The following is a 17,745-nucleotide window of genomic DNA, read 5'->3' as shown; positions in this document are numbered from 1 at the left end:
TGTGTGTGTGTGTGTGTGTGTGTGTGTGTGTGTGTGCGTGTGTGCGTGCGTGCGTGCGTGCGTGCGTGCGTGCGTGCGCGTGTGCGTGTGCGTGCGCGTGCGTGTGCGTGTGTGTGTGTGTGTGTGTGTGTGTGTGATTGAATGATGTGCTGCGTTGTGTGATCCAGATGCCAGCCTCAGGTCTGTGTGTAAGTGTGTGTTAAAAAGCTGGAAAATGACTGAAACAGTGTGTGAGGGGAACCTGGAGCCTTTTTTTACACCCAAACAGGCGCGCCGGAAGCACCGGTGCACTTTTCACGGGGGAAAAGAAACAAATGCTTCATTGTTGACCACGGCATCGCAGTGACTGCAGCATGAACTAGATCTATTTACACGAGGCTAGATTTATTGCTGTTTATTGCACAAGATTGTTTCTGATGTTTTTGATCGATATAGAGCTCTTGTAAAATGCAATGAAATCATAATCTGTCAGTGATTCTCAGGCCAAAATATGCAGCCGCGTCTTGGCACTGCGTTGAGAATGGGAATGACCTTATTGGCTGCGTGCACAGGACAGGAAATGAAGATCATTGTGATCATTACTATTAGACTACCTGCTCCTAACTCCGTCTGTGTCTGTCAATACCAGGGGCAAATTATTTTAGCAGATTATTCATTTAGAACATGTGGACTAACCCTGAAATCACTACACAGCACCTAACATAATGACAGTTTCTCTATTATTATCTTATATGGTAATATCCCACATGAAAACGTGCGTGGATGCTAGTTGGCCTCTGGTATTTTCAAAATTGTTCCGGGGAGCCCAGGACTCGTTCGGCTCCGCTGCACACAAACATACACCAGACACTGGTTTTTAAGGAACCCGGCTTAATCTACGACACACACACCGGCACAGAGAAAGCTGCTGAGTCATCGTGGTCCAGACCTGATTCATGTGATGCCCGGGCGGAGAGCGGTGTGACGTCCAGAGCTCTGGAGCTCCTCTCCACTCGCACCAGTCGGGGTTGTTTCTGTGTCGATCATTCAGACAGGAATCGACCATGCTGAGTTCCCTTAACTCCCTGCATCAAACAACACTTTCCCTCCTTTCTGTAACACATCAATAACACCTTGTGCTTTTTCCACACTGCCGTCCTCTCTGTTTCACTCTGTCACCCTCGCTCTGTCTCAATCTCACTCTTTTTCACATCGTTTATGTCTCTCCTCCCTCTGACGCCTCCTCTTTCTTTATTTCTCCGTCTGTCCATCAGTCTCTTCCTCTCCATGTCCGGCTTTGTCCACCGTATCGATCAGCGTAAACCCTCCGTAGTGCGGGTCAGCTGACAGGGCCGCCGTGACTGTGAGCGATGGCTCAGGACGCGTCCCGATGGCGTGTCCACCTGCGAGGAGGCCTTGGCCCGCGTCGCGGCGGCGACGTTTCATTAAAGGCGGCCTGTAAATTAAGGGAGCGGGCGGACATGCTGAACGGATGAGGTGGCGGCGGTTTCAATCAGCGACCCAGATGGCGTGCCGCCCCCAACATGAGGCCTGATGGTTTAATCATTCTGTTAAACCTTCAGACATTCGGATCGGGAACCGATCCAACATTTCAGAGCTGGGGGAGTTGACATAAAAACAAATTGGCATGTGTTTTCAGCTGGTGGCGCGGTACGGGGCAGACCCGTACGCAGCTCCGATGTGATGTATGGATGTTGCATGTGAGAAAGATTACGTTGGAATGGCTCGCTCCATGATTTGGGAATGAGAGATACGGCCCCTCTGGGCAGGTAGTTAGACTAATCCCGGGCGGAGCCGCTCTCCAATTTATTGCCTGTGACATGTTTGTGAATATTTATTATTGCCCTCCACAGTTTGCTTTTGGCTTTGCACCTAAAATGAGATTATCAATTACCGAACGAAAAGCCCAGCCAACTCTGTAACCCTTCAGTTCCAGCATGGAGGGGAAGAATGAGACGTCCCCCAGAGAAACATAAACATGCATGCACGCTCATGCGTACCGAACTCTGGAAAACAATTTATTCCACCGCAGTGTCCGCCACAGCCCGGCTGCTTTGTTTGGATTGGATGCAGCTGAAATTGCATTCAGACTCGCCCCCTTGTTAAGCCGGCCCCTCACTAAAGGTGGACCAGATTGTGAAAACGAGGTCTCCTAATTTAATTGAATCCACAAATTCAATGAGGAACATTCCTGACAGCAACACGTGTGCACAGGCTGTGGAAAAACACAACGTTAATGGGCAACATAAAAAAAAGTCCTGTAGCTTTTGATTACACGGCAGCAGGAGGGAGTCACCCCCCCCTCATGTGATGATTTTAACACCCTCTCCCAAGGCAACTCTACACTTCCATTCATTTACCCCAAGCAGAGATTCTTCTGTGAGCATGAAAAGAGACAGAAACCAGGATGAGGGGAGAGGCGAAGAGTTAAAGTTGAAGATGGGAGAGAGGAAGGTATAGGCAGGCAGAGACGTGCAGGTATGTAATTATGCAGTCATCATTACAATCCCCGACTCCGAGGCAGCCAGAAAACCTGATCTGCCCTCGCTAATAGACCCAGCTGAAGACCTGAATCTATGGAGGGCAGGTTTTGGTGGAGATTTGATGGAATTTTAATTGCAAACATATGGCTGCTGCACATAAATGTTTTAACATATTGATCGGTCGGGCACGTCTGACCAGCCCTCAGGAGCTGGAGTTGTTTTTGTGTTTTTAAACCGCGGACTGAGAACTCAGCAGTGGCGGCGGCGCTCTGAAAACGCTGTCGAGGAGGGCGTAAACGGCTTTACAATCATCCGTAGAGTAAACACGCTACACGAGCGGCGAGGTTTAGTCTGAGTAAGGAGCTCTGCAGAGCTTCCTGCTCCTTCCTAAAACAGCTTTAATACTTTATCGGTTCCTTTCCATCCCCGAACACACGTCGGCGTTAGCGACAGGAGGTGTGCGTGAGTGTGAAAGAGAGAGATGCAGTCGTGGAAAGAGAGGAAGTGGATGCTGAAAGAGGAGTAATGGCGGCGGAGGAAGGAGGAGGAAGACGTGCTAAAAACAAGGAACAAAATCGGGGCCTGCAGTCTTTCAACAGAGGGGATAATGAGGGAAATCACTGAGCCATGGGCTTATTAACACACACACATATTTATACGTCTATACGCGCTATTCACACCACGACACACGTGCATTGCCACGTGCACAAACACATTAACATGCAGAGAAATGGTGGATTGTGGAGATGAAAGGGCCTCAGATCAGCGTCTGTACGCTGACAGAGTCGTAACCCATCAGGCTCAGAAGCGTGAGCTCGTGGCATCGACGGGTCCACCGGGACGCCGCCGAGTCTCTTTGTTCTGGTTTGATGTGCTGCGTTTCCAATATATGTATTCCGCCCCTCAAACTGCATGAAAGTTGGCTTGCCTGGCTTCTGATGAAGAAACTTATTGAACTGTGGGGAGCCTCAAATAGTTCCCAAATCAATTTGTTAACATCTAATATTAGACGGTAATCAGTGGAGAGAGTAAGCAGGTGAAACAGGCTTTTTGATGCCCTTTTGTGTCCCCGTGATATATATACTCGTCTCTTTTAAAGACTTAAAACACGCTGTCGGACCACATCAGTGTGTTTCTGGCTGTTCAGCGGTGAGTCTGGAGGAGAATCAACGTCTTCAGACGGCCTCTCCTCGAAAGCAGAAAACAAAAGTTTAAATCCCGTTTGTTTTCTGACACAGTTTTGGAGAGAGCATGTGAACATAAGGACGGTGGGTTGACTTGGTTTTTCAGTGTCGGGTTTCACGGAGCGAGAGAAAACAAAAGCAAACGGTGAATTCATTTCTTGCCCGCTGAAGCGTCCAGTTAGCAAACGGACTTCCTGCCTTCCTGCTCAGACCGGTTTCCTGTGCAATGAGGGATTATGACCTACATCGGGGGGTACTTTAGATTATTGGTTCCCACCTTTTTTTGGCTTGTGATCTTTCAAAGGCAAGCAGCATTGTTCTCGGTGTGAACACCAGAACGTTATTGTTCCTTTCACATTTTCACAAGAAGTTATGATTCTTTTGGGTGGTAGAAATGTGTAATCTTCTTGTTAAATACCCCCTGACCCCCTCAGATCTATCCTGCTACACCTTGAGGGGTATTAGGTTTGGAACCGCTGGTACATTCTCAGCTCGTCTGCTCATGATTCACACCAGACTTCATCGTAGTGATGCTACAGCGTTTCAGATTACTTCCTCATGATGACTACGGTGCTGCAGCAGTGGCCAAAAACTATGAAAATGCCCCAAAGTTGTAATAAACTGTGATTATCCTTCTGGATGTGTGCTTCTAATCAACATCGACATCACTCCCCCCTCTTGTCTTTATCTCACACACACACACAGACACACACACACACACACACGTGTTCACAAGGCCGTCGTCTAAAGCGCCGCCAACACCGAGCGGCCGACAGATACACGGCGCCTCCTGCCAGAGCTCCAATCAAGGGAAACGTTTAACAACTGGCATGGAGCGAGCGGGGCTTGTTCTTGTTCCATCGAACTCCCCGACATGCAGAACGGAGGCCGAAACCAGAGCGGAAACTTCACTTTGTCGTGCAGATGTTAAATGAAATTAACACGATGACCTTGTTTTGAAAAGTTTTCTTTACTCCTCTTTGGGATTTTTAAGCCATTACTCCCATCTCGCCGCCACCCCGGGTGATCAAAGCGGCGGTGGGGGGAGAGAGAAAGGGAGAGGGAGAGAGACAGAGGGAGATATGGAGAGAGGATTAACGGCAAACAAGAGGATTGGCGGGAGGGAAGGACGATACGGAGTATGGAGACACAGATGACTGGGGGGTGAAACAAAGGGAAATCAAAAACCCAAGAAAAGTGTAATTATGTGTGAGCTCCTTTGTAGTTTGAATGTGACTGTGTATATATATTTATATATATATATATATTTATATACACGTAAATATACTATCGTTCAACAACAGAGCTCCTTCCTTCGTTGTTTGGAACTCTTCGTTCCTCCGCTCCCCTTTTCTCTCCTCCTCACCTCTTTAATCCTCACTGATGCCCTCTGCTTTCCTTCGGCTGTCTCCTCTTATCTTCTCCTCTTTTGTTTCACTTTCCTCCTCTTTTTGTCTTTTATGTCATTTTCTCTCCTCTAGCTGTCCTCCGAATCCTCTCCTACATCCATCTCCTCCTCTCCTCACTCCTCCTCTCCTCTCCACAGCCTAGTGAGCTCCCCCTCCTCGTTCCTCCTTCTCCTTCTCCTCTCATTGTTCCGCTGTAATTGGAGCTGGAAGCCTCCAGACAAGCGGCTCAGTGTGCGTCGGGCTGACAGGCAGGCCCGTTGGCTTCTATTAAGCTTTAATAAGTGAGCGGGATTGGAAGAGGAGAGGAGGAGTTGAAGGGAGGGGAGAGTGTGCTGCTCCTCCTGTCACCTCCTGGTAGGACGAAGGGAAACCTGCAGGCCGTCACACAAAACACACACACACACACACACACACACAAGATTTCCTTCTGCGTGTTGTGAGTCCAAGAAAGACGGACTATATGTGTATATATGACATATATGGGGAAATAAAAGAGATTCATGAAATAATTAACATTATCTGAATGTCAGTGTCAAAGATATGGAGACGAGGAAGCATATTGAGTGTGAGAAGGGCAGCCTGTCTCTCTGCTGCACACACACACACACACACACACACACACGCTTGTCATGGCCTCTCCTCCTGCATGAGGATGACAGCAGTATTATTGCACCGTGCAGAATTTAATCTGAAGTGCCACACAGCAACCCCAGACCACAGCTGAGGTAAATGTTAGAGAAGTATCTACGAGCTCTGCAGCTGAGTACTGCAAGAACAATTCCAGATGTGATGATGGCTGGTGTGTGTGTGTGTGTGTGTGTGTGTGTGTGTGAGTGAGAGAGAGAGAGAGAGATTTGTGGTTTTAGCCTGTTTTGTTGCTGCCTTGTTCTGAATCATCTGCGGTTGCAGCGCTTCCTTTTTGTTTAGAAAGTCATCAAGGCTGCGGTTTATTCAAAAGATCCAGCAATGAAATCAATTCATTACCCTCAGTGTGTGTGTGTGTGTGTGTGTGTGTGTGTGTGTGTGTGTGTGTGTGTGTGTGTGTGTGTGTGTGTGTGTGTGTGTGTGTGTGTGTGTGTGTGTGGACACTGTAAATGAGCCTGTTGGTAACCTCCAAACGCTTTGCGTGCGTCCGCTGCCCGACCAACGGCCGTTTAGCTGACGAGAGCAGAGATAATGTAATTGAAGCTGGCAGTCGTTCCAAATTGAATATTGGCCCCAAACATGAAAATAAATATGGAAAAATCTGGGCTCAGTTTTCGGCCGCCGCAGCAAACATGCCAACGATGTGTTCAAGGAGAAACCAACTTCCATCCAAGTCAAAGCCAGAATAAACACAGAAGAACACGCATCACGTGAGATCTGAATTATGAGCTCACGTGTCGCCAATTTTGAGATTTTGAGCAATCAAACTAACCTGAATCATAAATAAACTGTAATACTCTGTTAAATAAACAATTTAAATACCAAACTCAAGCCACACATGAGGAGCTATTTCAGGAAAATGGTAACACTTTCTATTGCACCCATTTCTATATTTCTATACCATACTTATTATGTGTTATATATTTATAGCTATGTTTAATTGTGGTCATTAGCATTTTATAATGCCTTATAAGTATCAAATATCATGCTTCATAAGTGCTGGTCACTTTTTTATGCAAGGATCATAATGTATTATAATTTAGATAACTGTGATACGTTATAATATTTGTTTACTTCATTATCAGAGTAACAATGCTTTTTAATGTGATTATAAGTTGCTCTTGCATGAATGTAATCATATTTTTCAACTTTACTTCAAGCAAACAATGACAACTTGGATAAACTTATAATCACATTAAAATTCATTATAATGCTTAATAAATAATATTATATTGTTCTATATAACTGGGAATTATAAAACACTAGAATCTTTGAAAAAAAAACCTGGAATTAACCAGTAATTATTAAGCATTATGATATTTGACCTCATAGTTCATTATAAACAGCTTTGTAGTGTGTTATGGTTATTGTTATAAAGCAATCTGAATATTTATTAGCGCTTACAACTATAATTATACAATGCCACAATGAGATAATCCATAATTAGCTTGTTTAATGCTTTATAGACAACAGTTCACAAGGACATGATATTCAGAGGAAGTGATAAAGTGATGGAAGAGGACGAGCCAAGAAAGAAGGAAGTTGAAATGAGGGAAGAAGACGTCGTGCCATCAAGCAGACCAAAGAAATGAAAAGCTAATAGGCTTTATGACACAATCCGGCTGATGAAACGTGCTCCCGGGTCACTGAGGAGGATTTGTCTGACGGTGAACTGACCTGAACTGTGGGAGTCCCATAATTATCCGGCTGTAACTAAAGCATGTGTCCACGTGTATCGCTCAGCTTATTGGATTGGTGATAAAGGACTAATTAGTGCTGAAAGGGACATTGATTGACCAACAAGGCCAGCTGATTAATGCCAGGTCTGAGTCGATGGAAAGTGCAAACTCACTGAGAGTACGGACCGGCATCGATAGTGTCCATCATCTATTGTCCAAGCAAAATTATAAGTGATGGGAAATGGATGAAAGGTTTAATATAATCGTGGTCATTTACATTCAGTCATTATTGAGTCTGTACTTACCTTTCCGACTGGTTTTCGCTTCTATTTGACAAAATTATACATTTTTTTTCCACCCTTGCAACCTTACCTCTCTATATTTAGCATCACAACAATGGACTGCGGTGACATTTTGTACAGAAATTCATCCTCCCCTGATGTGGAACCATTCTGAGATTGGTGACTTATCTCTAGCGCCACCATATGGTTGAGATGTTTTCTCTGTGAAATGTTGCCTGTTGATGGGATTCAGACCTTCATCTTCCCCGTAGAATGAGTGGTGATCCCTTTTAAATCAGCGCCATCATTCAGTCACAATGTTGACTTTGGTTTCCAACCAAATATCTATAAAACTGACGAAATCCCCATCAGTTGTTGTGATAATGAATATTAGCATGCTTACAAGCTAGGGATGTTCCTATTATTATTAAAATGCTGGCATCGGTATCGGCGAGTACTGGAGTCCAGCACCGATCCGATACCACGTAATTTATTAGAAATAGGAATTTATTTACTGGTTAGCTCCGTTAGTTTTGCACAGTTCTTCTTCGCCGCCATCGGCAGCTGCTGTTTTTTAGAGGGGCGAAGAAGAATTGATCACCTGACACCTGTTAAAAAGAGCTAATGTTAGCGCATCATGTCGCCGGTTTGGCAATACTTCACGTGGATGTTCCCACCAGTAAGACGGCGACATGCAACATATGCAAAGACTCAATTTCGATACTCAATTTTTTAAACACACTGGTATCGGTACTCGGTATCGGACGATACCCACAGCACGAGTATCGGAATCAGAATCGGGAGGGAAAAATGGTATCGGAGCATCTCTAATACAAGCTGAATAATACTGTATCTGCTACCTGTTTGATCTGCAAGTTAGCATGTTGGTGTTAGCATTTAGCAGTTGTAATAGTTGTTAGTGATTTCTTTTCTAGCCTTCTCCTCACACGTTTTGAGGTTTGTTCTCATGTCTTTGAAAAGGCTTTCAATCGTGGCAACAAAGAGAAATTAATGTAGACACAAACTAGATGAGCTTTAACCTGTTAGGGTGAGGTAAATCAGATGTGCCCCCAAACTCCACATTATGTGAAATATAAAAGAATACATTATGGGGAAACGAACCGCTCCTTTAAAGTGTGGAGAGCAACTCCGGCACAGCGGAGCAACTTCAGGCTTCAGCTGCCATTCCTCAGCTTAATGTCAACGTGTAGAGTAACGCTTTATTCTAGCAAGCCACGGGCCACATTAATTAACCACCGGGAGCCTCGTGTCGGAGCATTTGCACCACAACCAGCTCCATTTGTTCCCATTAAAAATGAATTTGTCAGACAATAAGGGTATGTTTGTTTACGAGGACGCTGCTTTTCTCTGTATGTTCATTCCGTCTTCCGTTCTCTGCTCTGTGCAGCGTGGAAGTGAGTAAGTGGCTCCCGATGTCTATTAATGACATCCATTTATTTTCTGTGAGAAAAGGATTTATTTCCCTGTCCTTGTGGAGACAGTCCTCCCTCTGCCGCTATCGGTGCTGTGATTTAACAACTATTACTGTGTTTGTCTAAGGCCCCGAATGTTCGAGTTTGCTTTAGGCAACTTCTCTCTCCCTCTCTGTTACACCCTCGTCTTTCCTTCATCTGTTTTCCCTCCAATCTGCTTCCCTTGGCACGATTTCATCCTATCTGTTGGTGTTGGTCCCTGGAGCTCACGCCGAAAAGAACAACTTCTCTTCTGGCATTTTCCTAATTGATCCATGGCAGCCCGTGCCGATTCATATCTTCAATAATTCATAGGCGGTTCTCTCGGAGGGAGTTCATCTTATTTTCTTACCCAAGAAGAAATACAGAAATTCATTGTGCTGTCTGCTGATATTTTGCCCTTTATCTACAAACACGATGTTCAGGACTTTGGCATGTAGATGCAGAAAGGAAGCAACTACTGCCTTTTCTGTTTGTTACACAAAAGAGCTGAACCGAAAATATCCAGCTATCCAGAGGTGGTTTATTAATCAAATACTTCTGGGAAGTTAAAAAACAGATTGTCATAGTATTTACCTTATATGTAAACTTGAAGTTATTAGTCACCATTAATGCATCCCTCCCTGTGGAGCTAATGTTGTGAAACATGTTAGGGTTGAGAGCTATTTCAATCAGGAAGACAGTTATTACAGCTATTAAAGTCACCATCCACTTTACATAATCAAGGCAATTAGCCAGAGTTACCTTGGCTGGAAAGCACATGACGGTTCCCACCCACGGAGGGAGAGAGAAAATAGGCCATTTTGTCCCGTTGATTGTAAACTCCCACATGTTTATATACCGATGCTATTTCCGTGGTTCCCACAGTTGACTGATGGACTTTTTTCTGTGATTGTATCTTTCTTTGTAGGATTGCTGCTTCAGGAGAGCTTCATCGAGGAACCCGATGGCCTGGTGTCTGTGAACCTGCTGGTGGTGTCTGCGGTTTCGGCCTTCTCAACAGGAGCCATCCTCTCCGGCCTCACCGTCTGCTGGATCATGAGTCACCGCCACCGCCACTCCCGGGGCTCTGGAGCCAACGGCGCCCGCCGCAAGAGCGACAAGGAGCAGAGCATGCTGGGGCAGGGCCGCAGCGGGTCCGTGATGAGCGTCACGAGAACCAGCGGCGGCGAGCGGCGGCGCTCCCAGGTGGACAACCCCTTCGTCATGCCCAACGGCTGGCCTAAGGGAGAGATGGACCCGGGCTTGCTGCCGACCCCGGAGCAGACCCCGCTGCAGCAGAAACGGGCCATGCGTCTCCCAGACGGCGACTGGGACCAGAGCCAGACCTTCCTCACCGCCGTGGGGACACCCTGCCCCAACAACTCCGTCATCTACCTGAGCTCCAAGTTCCTGCACGGAGGCGGAGGCGGTGGAGGGATGGTCCGGATAGAGGACCCAGGCGAGGTGGTGCTGCCCCCTCACACGGAGCGCCAGCGCTACCTGATTCTCGCCACCCAAAGAGGGGAGCACGGTGGCAGTCGTCCCAGCGGCACCCTGAGGAACTCAGCGGGAGATTACATCTACCCCGCCACGCCGCAGGACTCCCCCGACCGACGGAGGGTGGTGTCCGCCCCCACTCCCCACATGGACTACGGGGAGCCTCGCTGGAGTCACGAGGCGCTCAACTACAACAGCAACAATGGAGTGCCCTATCACTCGCAGCGTCCGGGCCTCATCAGGCCAGACATGCATGGTCCTCGAGGGCTGGGAGAACTGGCTGACTTCAGCCATCTTCTAGGGAAGAACATGGGCGAGCGCACCCCCAGTGGCCAGTGAGGCAAAGTACGTGAGCCCTGGCACCAAGCTCTCGCTGAACACCCATTCCCTCCAACAGCAGACTGGAATAAATCAACCCCTCAGACTCACTGTCCCTGGTCCAACCTTACCCTGTCTGTCCTCTCTCACTGTCATTCAATGTTCTGACGTCATTCAGCTGACTGAAGAAAGAGACGAAGAGAGAGTTGGAAAAAAGAGGAGCAAAACTCTCCTCACGTCCGTTCCTCTGCTCTTAATCTGAGGTGCACCCCTCTGCTCTGTACGTGGTACGACCCGCAGAGCTCCACTTTGACACCACAGGACAAACAGTGAGGTAAAGGGAGGGGTGCAAAGGAAAGGGAATCTTCTCAAAAGGAGTGTGTGGAGATTTTTTTTTTTTTTTAAAGACAATTTCCCTTGCAGCGCCAAATGTGAAAGGTCTCCCTCCACCATTTTGTTCACTGTTTTGACACCATGGATCTTCTTTGAGTGTGAACTTTTGTTTCTGCTTTTGTTTTTTTGTGCAAGTGGCATCCAGCAGACGAAATGTGCTTTACTTTGGATTTCAGATGAGACTAAAACTGTTGTAGCCGTGCCAGAGGGCAGAGACTCTCGATGAATCATGCAGTGTGTATGTACGTATGTGTGTGTGTGTGTGTGTGTGAGTGTGTGTGGCCACGACAACCCCAACCAGTGTCCTGTCTTAACTGTGAAATTGAACTATATTATGAAGTTTCTGTTCGGGGGAGGTTGAAGTAAACATTATTTTCCCTTTACAATCAATCACAGAGAGACAAATGGATTTTATTATGTGTTTACCAGTCACACGTGTGAGCCGTTGACCATTAGCTAGCGATGGGTTGTAATCTTTGTCATTCCCAGTACCTCAGAGGTGGACAGAGCCATCATGAAGTGAAAGAAAGCAATAATAAGCAAGAGACATATAAGGATGAAGATAAAAGCCAGTTTAATTTGATATTTTATAATAAATCTGTTCTCTCGGCAAAGCAAACTGAAGTTTAGCGAGATGTGAGGAAGAAGGAACAATACCCCCCTCCATTCTGCCCTCCCTAGCTGCCCCTCAGCATGCCCCGGTCTCCCTGACCTGACCTGAGGCCCCCATGGGCTCCGCAGTCCATTTGGAGGAGGGAATGTGAGCTGTGGCTGTCTGACTGTCTGACTGGGGCTCTGAGGCCCGGGCCGCTTGGGAGCTCCATTCAGCCTCTTCTGCCCGACACTGAGCCTCTTTGTGCCCCAGAAGCAGGAGGAGACTTCGGCAACAAATAGCCGTTAAGAGTCAGGGGCCTAGCCCGGCACCGCAGCCTCGCAGAATATCAATGAGGAGGACAGCGGCTCCATCTCCATCCGTCATGTGAGATGTACCAACCGGGAGCTGGCATCTCTAGCGCTTCACCCACTCTGGTGATTCTCTGGTTTGCCAGGGCGAGGGAGCAGCAGAGGGCCGGAGCTAGGACTGTCACAATGGTCATCCCTTGTGGCTTCGTCCCTTTCAGCGTTCTCCCAACAAAAGCGGGATAAAGAAAACAGATGGGTATACTTGGGTGTGGAGTTACTCTTTCACTCCGTTGTCTGATCTTTTCATGTTTTTTGTCTGTTCCCATCCGTTCTTGATTCAAATCTAGATCCAGAGATAGCTTTAGTTCATCTGGGTCATGGTGTGTTAGAGGTGCTGTGTTTTTTCTTTCTTTCTTCTGTCCGCCGGCTTGTGTGTGAGTCTCTTTGGGTTTGTTTCTGTGAATGTGTTACTCATATTGAGTGCAAAAAACCCCAGCTTTGATTGGTTCTACTCTCACTCTCACCCTTCTTCTTTCTCTTTGTCTGTTGAGCCATTAATGTTAAGAAACCTTTACTTCACATTCAAAAAATCCCTGCCGACGGCACCAAACAGTGTGTGCTGTACAATATATACAAACCATTATATTTACACAAAACTATGGCTAAAATGAAGAAACGTTGTTCTTCATTTAAAGTGGCAGTGTGGAGATTTATAGTGTCTCATTGTTTTGGTTTTCAGGCATTCAACTTAAATTGTTGTGGTTCTCATCGGTGTCATTTTCGGCCTCAGGTAGCAGCTGTTTTTAGCAATAATGCTTGAAAAAAAAATCAACTGTGCACTTACCTGCCCAGCACCAAACGGCAGACAGACAAAATACATAGTTTAACAGCTAATGAGCCAGATATTTCCCTCAGGATTTGGTGGAGACCAAAGAGAGCTAAAGAGAGCGAATATTGGACTCAAAAGATGAAAATATGTCAGTGGTGTCTTAACAGCATGTGTCTGCTGCCCCCAAGTGGCCATTAAAATCAGTTAATGAAGTAATGTATGCAGTCAGTATGAAAGCTGGGTGTTGTTTGAAATGTTTCAATGACTTTTGTCTATACTTTACTTTGAGGAATCTTATTTTCATAATCTAAACGCCCTCCGAACGAGAAATCGTGTGAATTCCTCAACATTCTGAAGGACTGCTTGATCATAAAAAAACAAGTAAACAAGATTATAAATCAAGCCACATATTTGACACCAGCTGACAGTTTTTTCGACGGACATATTTCTGTCGGTGCCAAAACGGCAGTGAAGTTCAGTACCTGGCCCCTTAAGAAAATACACAGCCAGAGCTGGAAGTACCGCATGAGACAAGCCAGTGAAAGAGATTTATGAAAGCAAGGACAGAGGAGGAGGTCAGGCGGGTGAACGTGATGTTACTGCATTACCGCCTCAGCGCATTAGTACAGTGTATTCTTTACACATTCCACCCTGAAACAGGTCATTAGCATTGAGGATACGGAGCTCTCCGCCACCCATCTCTGAATCTACATCTCTCTCCGTCTCCATCTCTGCTGCCACTTGCGTGCACGTGTGTGTGTGTGTGTGTGTGTGTGTGTGTGTGTGTGGGCGTGCATGCGTGTGAATGAGGCCTCTCTGCTTGCCCAACCAGCCGTGTCCTCGCTCTGCATCTCCTCCGGTGTTTCGCTAAACATGCTTGATTAGGCAAAGTACATTCCCAGCCCTCTAATGGCCTGATGAGCCCTTGAGAAGATTACTACAGACACATCAGCCCTGAGAGGGAGGTGCACGTTCAACCAGCTCTTTACCCATTTACTAACCACCAGCCTCACACACACACACACACACACACACACACACACACACACAAATACTGGCGGCCCTTGAAAACCAAATTTGGGGTGCAATTGAATTAAGATCAGAAACAGAGCTCAGGCTTGAAATAGACCCGACACGGACTGGTCCTAGGAAAAGTACCGTACATGATGTTATCTCACCGGCTGCATAATGTGATCCTGCGTGTTCACCATCACGGGGCGGCTGAAGAATGTAGGTGAAGCCTCGTGCAAGTCGTCTGTTTATCATAGCCATCGTCCTTCCTCTTCTTTACATACCTCATGTCATTCCCATTCCTTCTCTCTCAGCAGCTGCACTTTGTCTTCTTATTTCATTCTTTTTTTATTGCCAACTCACTCTCTCTCTGCACACACACAATTAATATAAATACTAGGGGTGAGTATTGGCAAGAACCTCACGATACGATACGTATCGCGATACTTTGGTCACGATACGATACGTATCACGATATCACGATATTGCTATATAAATAAAGATGAAAACACGAGTACCTTGATCAGGGGACAAATTGAGTCAAAACTATTCCCATGAAATTCACTGGAATAAATATTGAAAATAAAATGAAAAAGGATAAAGTTCTGCATTCACAACGCGTCTAAACATGAACATTCATATTGTATTGGGCGGCAAAGTATCGCGATATATTGCCGTATCTATATTTTTACCCACCCCTAATATCTACCAAATGTTGCACCTTCATCCTGTTTGTCATTATTGAAGGTAAGCTTGTTAATTTAATGAGTTAGTCACAAAAATCAACACAAAATCCAGCTTTATTTCACATCAAATCCTTAATGCGTTACCATTTTTTAGACATTCTCAAAGCCTTTCATGCGGTAAATTGCTTTCCTTTGCTTAGAAACGTTCTATTTTTCTGTTTACGCACATTGCCTCCAGTCCTGCACGCTCACATTCTCCCTCTTTATCTTTACGCCGCACATATCGACACGCACACGCATGGAAATCCCACCCGGCCCTCATGACCCAGTCTGTCTGTCTGTGTTCTTGTTTATCAGGTTGTGTTTGTGTGCTCGTTAAAGAGACCATGCCTTTGTGTGTTGGGGTTGTTTGTACCGTGTGGCCCAGTGATGCGATGCCCCCCTCCCCTCCCCCTCCCCCAGCCAATAACTGCCATCTTGCCCTCCAGCGCTCCTTGGTGCTGTACGTGCTCTGTGCCCCAGAAAGAGTCCAGGCTAACTTGTATTGAATCCACCATCGCACTCGGGGAGTAGCGACATGGAACCGCTTCCTCCAAGCCAACGTTCGAGAGGGGGGAGGGGGGGAGGGGAGGGGGGGGGGAGAAAAAAAAGCACAAAAACAAGGCGAAAACAAAATCAACATTTGCATTTTTGTAAAGTTGTAGATGTATTAGGTCAGCACTGATCATTTCTGTCATGTTTGTTTTTTCTATAGTTTGTTTCTGTGGTAGATATTTGGTTTGAAATGATATGGAATATTCTTGTGTATGATTTCACTTTCTCTGGATTTGACGACGACAATGAAGACGAACCTGATGACTATCATGATTCTTATTAGCGTATTGACAGTGACAATGAAGCAGTACTGTGAGCAGCACCGAGGTGTTGTGTTTTCCCGTCCGGATGCTGAATCCGAAAAAAAGGAAACGGAGAAGTGAATGAACTCATGCAGACTAGAGGTCTTTTCTCCCGCCGAGTGGATTCTCCCGCTACTGTGAAGGACCCTCGCCGTCCTGTGGCTCCCACCTGAGGCTCGCCGTCATCAGATGACAACACATGTCCCTGCTACGTGTACATAACCTTGATGCTTACATGTAATTTAAGTGCAGTAGCTGCATGACGACACAGCCTCTGTGTGTGTACAGAAGTAGCGACGTGTGAATTTGTACAGTACATGCAAGTGTGTGTGTGTGTGCTTGTGTCCGCGAAGAAATCTGTCCGTCGTCACGCGAAGAGCAACACGTGCATGCACCCTCTGACAACTGCCCAGTACACACACACACGACTACACACACACTACACACACACACACACACACACGCCAACACACTCCAGCAGTTGTTCACCATTCTCCACATTGTCCTGAGCTCTGCCTGTCACTCCGCATGGAGACTTTGCTCTATGTCGACTTTCTTATTCTAATAAACCACTCCGACATTCACCTCTAAGTCCTCATCATTGACTTCTTCATTTGATTTATATCGTATTTATACTCTATGATAACATTAAACATGTCCACCACTAAAGACTAAAGATGCAGAAATCCTAGATAAACAGTGTTATTGCTGCTCTATGACTGTATGTTTACAGCGTAGAGTCATATTTGGTTGTTTTTATGTTTTTAAGTAACCTCCCGTGTCTAAAGCTGAAAACAACCCTCTGAAAACGTAAAAAATTAATGAAAAGTAAATTATGAAGCTAAAGAAAAACACGGCTGATTTTCCTCTTCCATGAAAACCCCGAGTGGTCTGTTGAGATTTTACTTCTGCTTACTTAGTTTTCACCAATACTGCACCACGCTACATTTGAATTTGTCTCCATTACAGAATAAAAACAAGTCTGCAGTGTTTACTTTAGTAGAGCTCATCTTAGCCATTTTAACAGACATTCACGTTAAAACGATGTGTAAAAACTGTCTTCATGTTAAGGTAATCCAACTTTATCACAGGGTTGTTTATTTAATCTAAAATGACTGTATTGATCTAATAAAAGTAATTGAAATGTGGGCATTGATATCTAATCAAAGCTAGAAGCAGGTTGTGGGTGCGCTTGTTTCTAATATCCGGCTGCTTCCGGTTTACGTAAGTGGCCCGGGTGGAGTTAGTCGGTAATGTCAAGTTTAGGAGAGTCTCGTTTCAGCGTACGCCGACCTCAATAACAAGCACACTCTCGCGGCACAATGAACACGTGTTCCTTTGGCTGCATCCCATTGGTTTAAAGTTCTCTGGCTGATTCTGATTGGAAGTTCTAACCAGGAAGTAGTGACATAAACAAGCTTCTATGAGTTCGTTTACAATCCGCAGTTCAGTGTAGAGAAGAAGATACTGGTCCAAGAACAATTCCCAGTATGAATGTCCAGGAGTCGGAAATCATTTATATCGCGACTACGAGCCGGAAATTCACTCAAGCAACGAGGTCTGACTTTCAGCCAATCGTTGACCTTCTTTATACTTTGGTTCCGCCCTCTGAGCTGTCAATCACAACAGAGCCAAGACGGCCGTTGGGCTGAACTCTTGAGTTGTTACAAGTATTTTTTACAGAAGAGCGACAAGAAAAGAGGTGAGTTTTAACGTCACCGATATTTCAGGTACGTTCTGAACCGTTTGTTGAATATGGACAAAACGTAAACAAACAAACAATCTACAAACTACGGGAGAGGTTTATGTAAGCTGTGTATGTAACGCACCACACCGGAGCATGCGCAGTGACGATGTTTGTACCGTGGGCAGTAGGTGTACCGGGCCGGCTAACATGCTAACAAGCTAACAAGTTCAAGGCGCCTGGTTATACTGGGGACTTGTTATACTGGGGACTGGTTATACTGGGGCAGCCGAGTGGACTGGTCATACTGGGGACTGGTTATACTGGGGCAGCCGAGTGGACTGGTTATACTGAGGACTGGTTATACTGGGGCAGCCAAGTGGACTGGTTATA

The 17,745-nt window shown here is 45.9% G+C and overlaps 1 protein-coding gene across 1 annotated transcript in view; it reads left to right on the top strand.

The window, feature by feature from the left end:
• sema6bb (sema domain, transmembrane domain (TM), and cytoplasmic domain, (semaphorin) 6Bb) overlaps window positions 1–16,252 on the top strand; it is a 117,853-nt gene extending 101,601 nt beyond the window's left edge. Inside the window, exon 17 of the mRNA XM_084011871.1 lies at window positions 10,064–16,252. Coding sequence (XP_083867997.1) covers window positions 10,064–10,971 — 908 coding nt within the window. The 3' untranslated portion in view covers window positions 10,972–16,252. The remainder of the gene's footprint in view (window positions 1–10,063) is intronic.
• Window positions 16,253–17,745: the final 1,493 nt, after the last annotated feature.

Source organism: Eutrigla gurnardus (genome assembly GCF_963514095.1).
Source record: "Eutrigla gurnardus genome assembly, chromosome: 6".
NCBI lineage: Eukaryota > Metazoa > Chordata > Actinopteri > Perciformes > Triglidae > Eutrigla > Eutrigla gurnardus.
The sequence above is the reverse complement of the archived record's forward strand: the minus strand, read 5'-3'. Positions and strand labels throughout refer to the sequence as shown.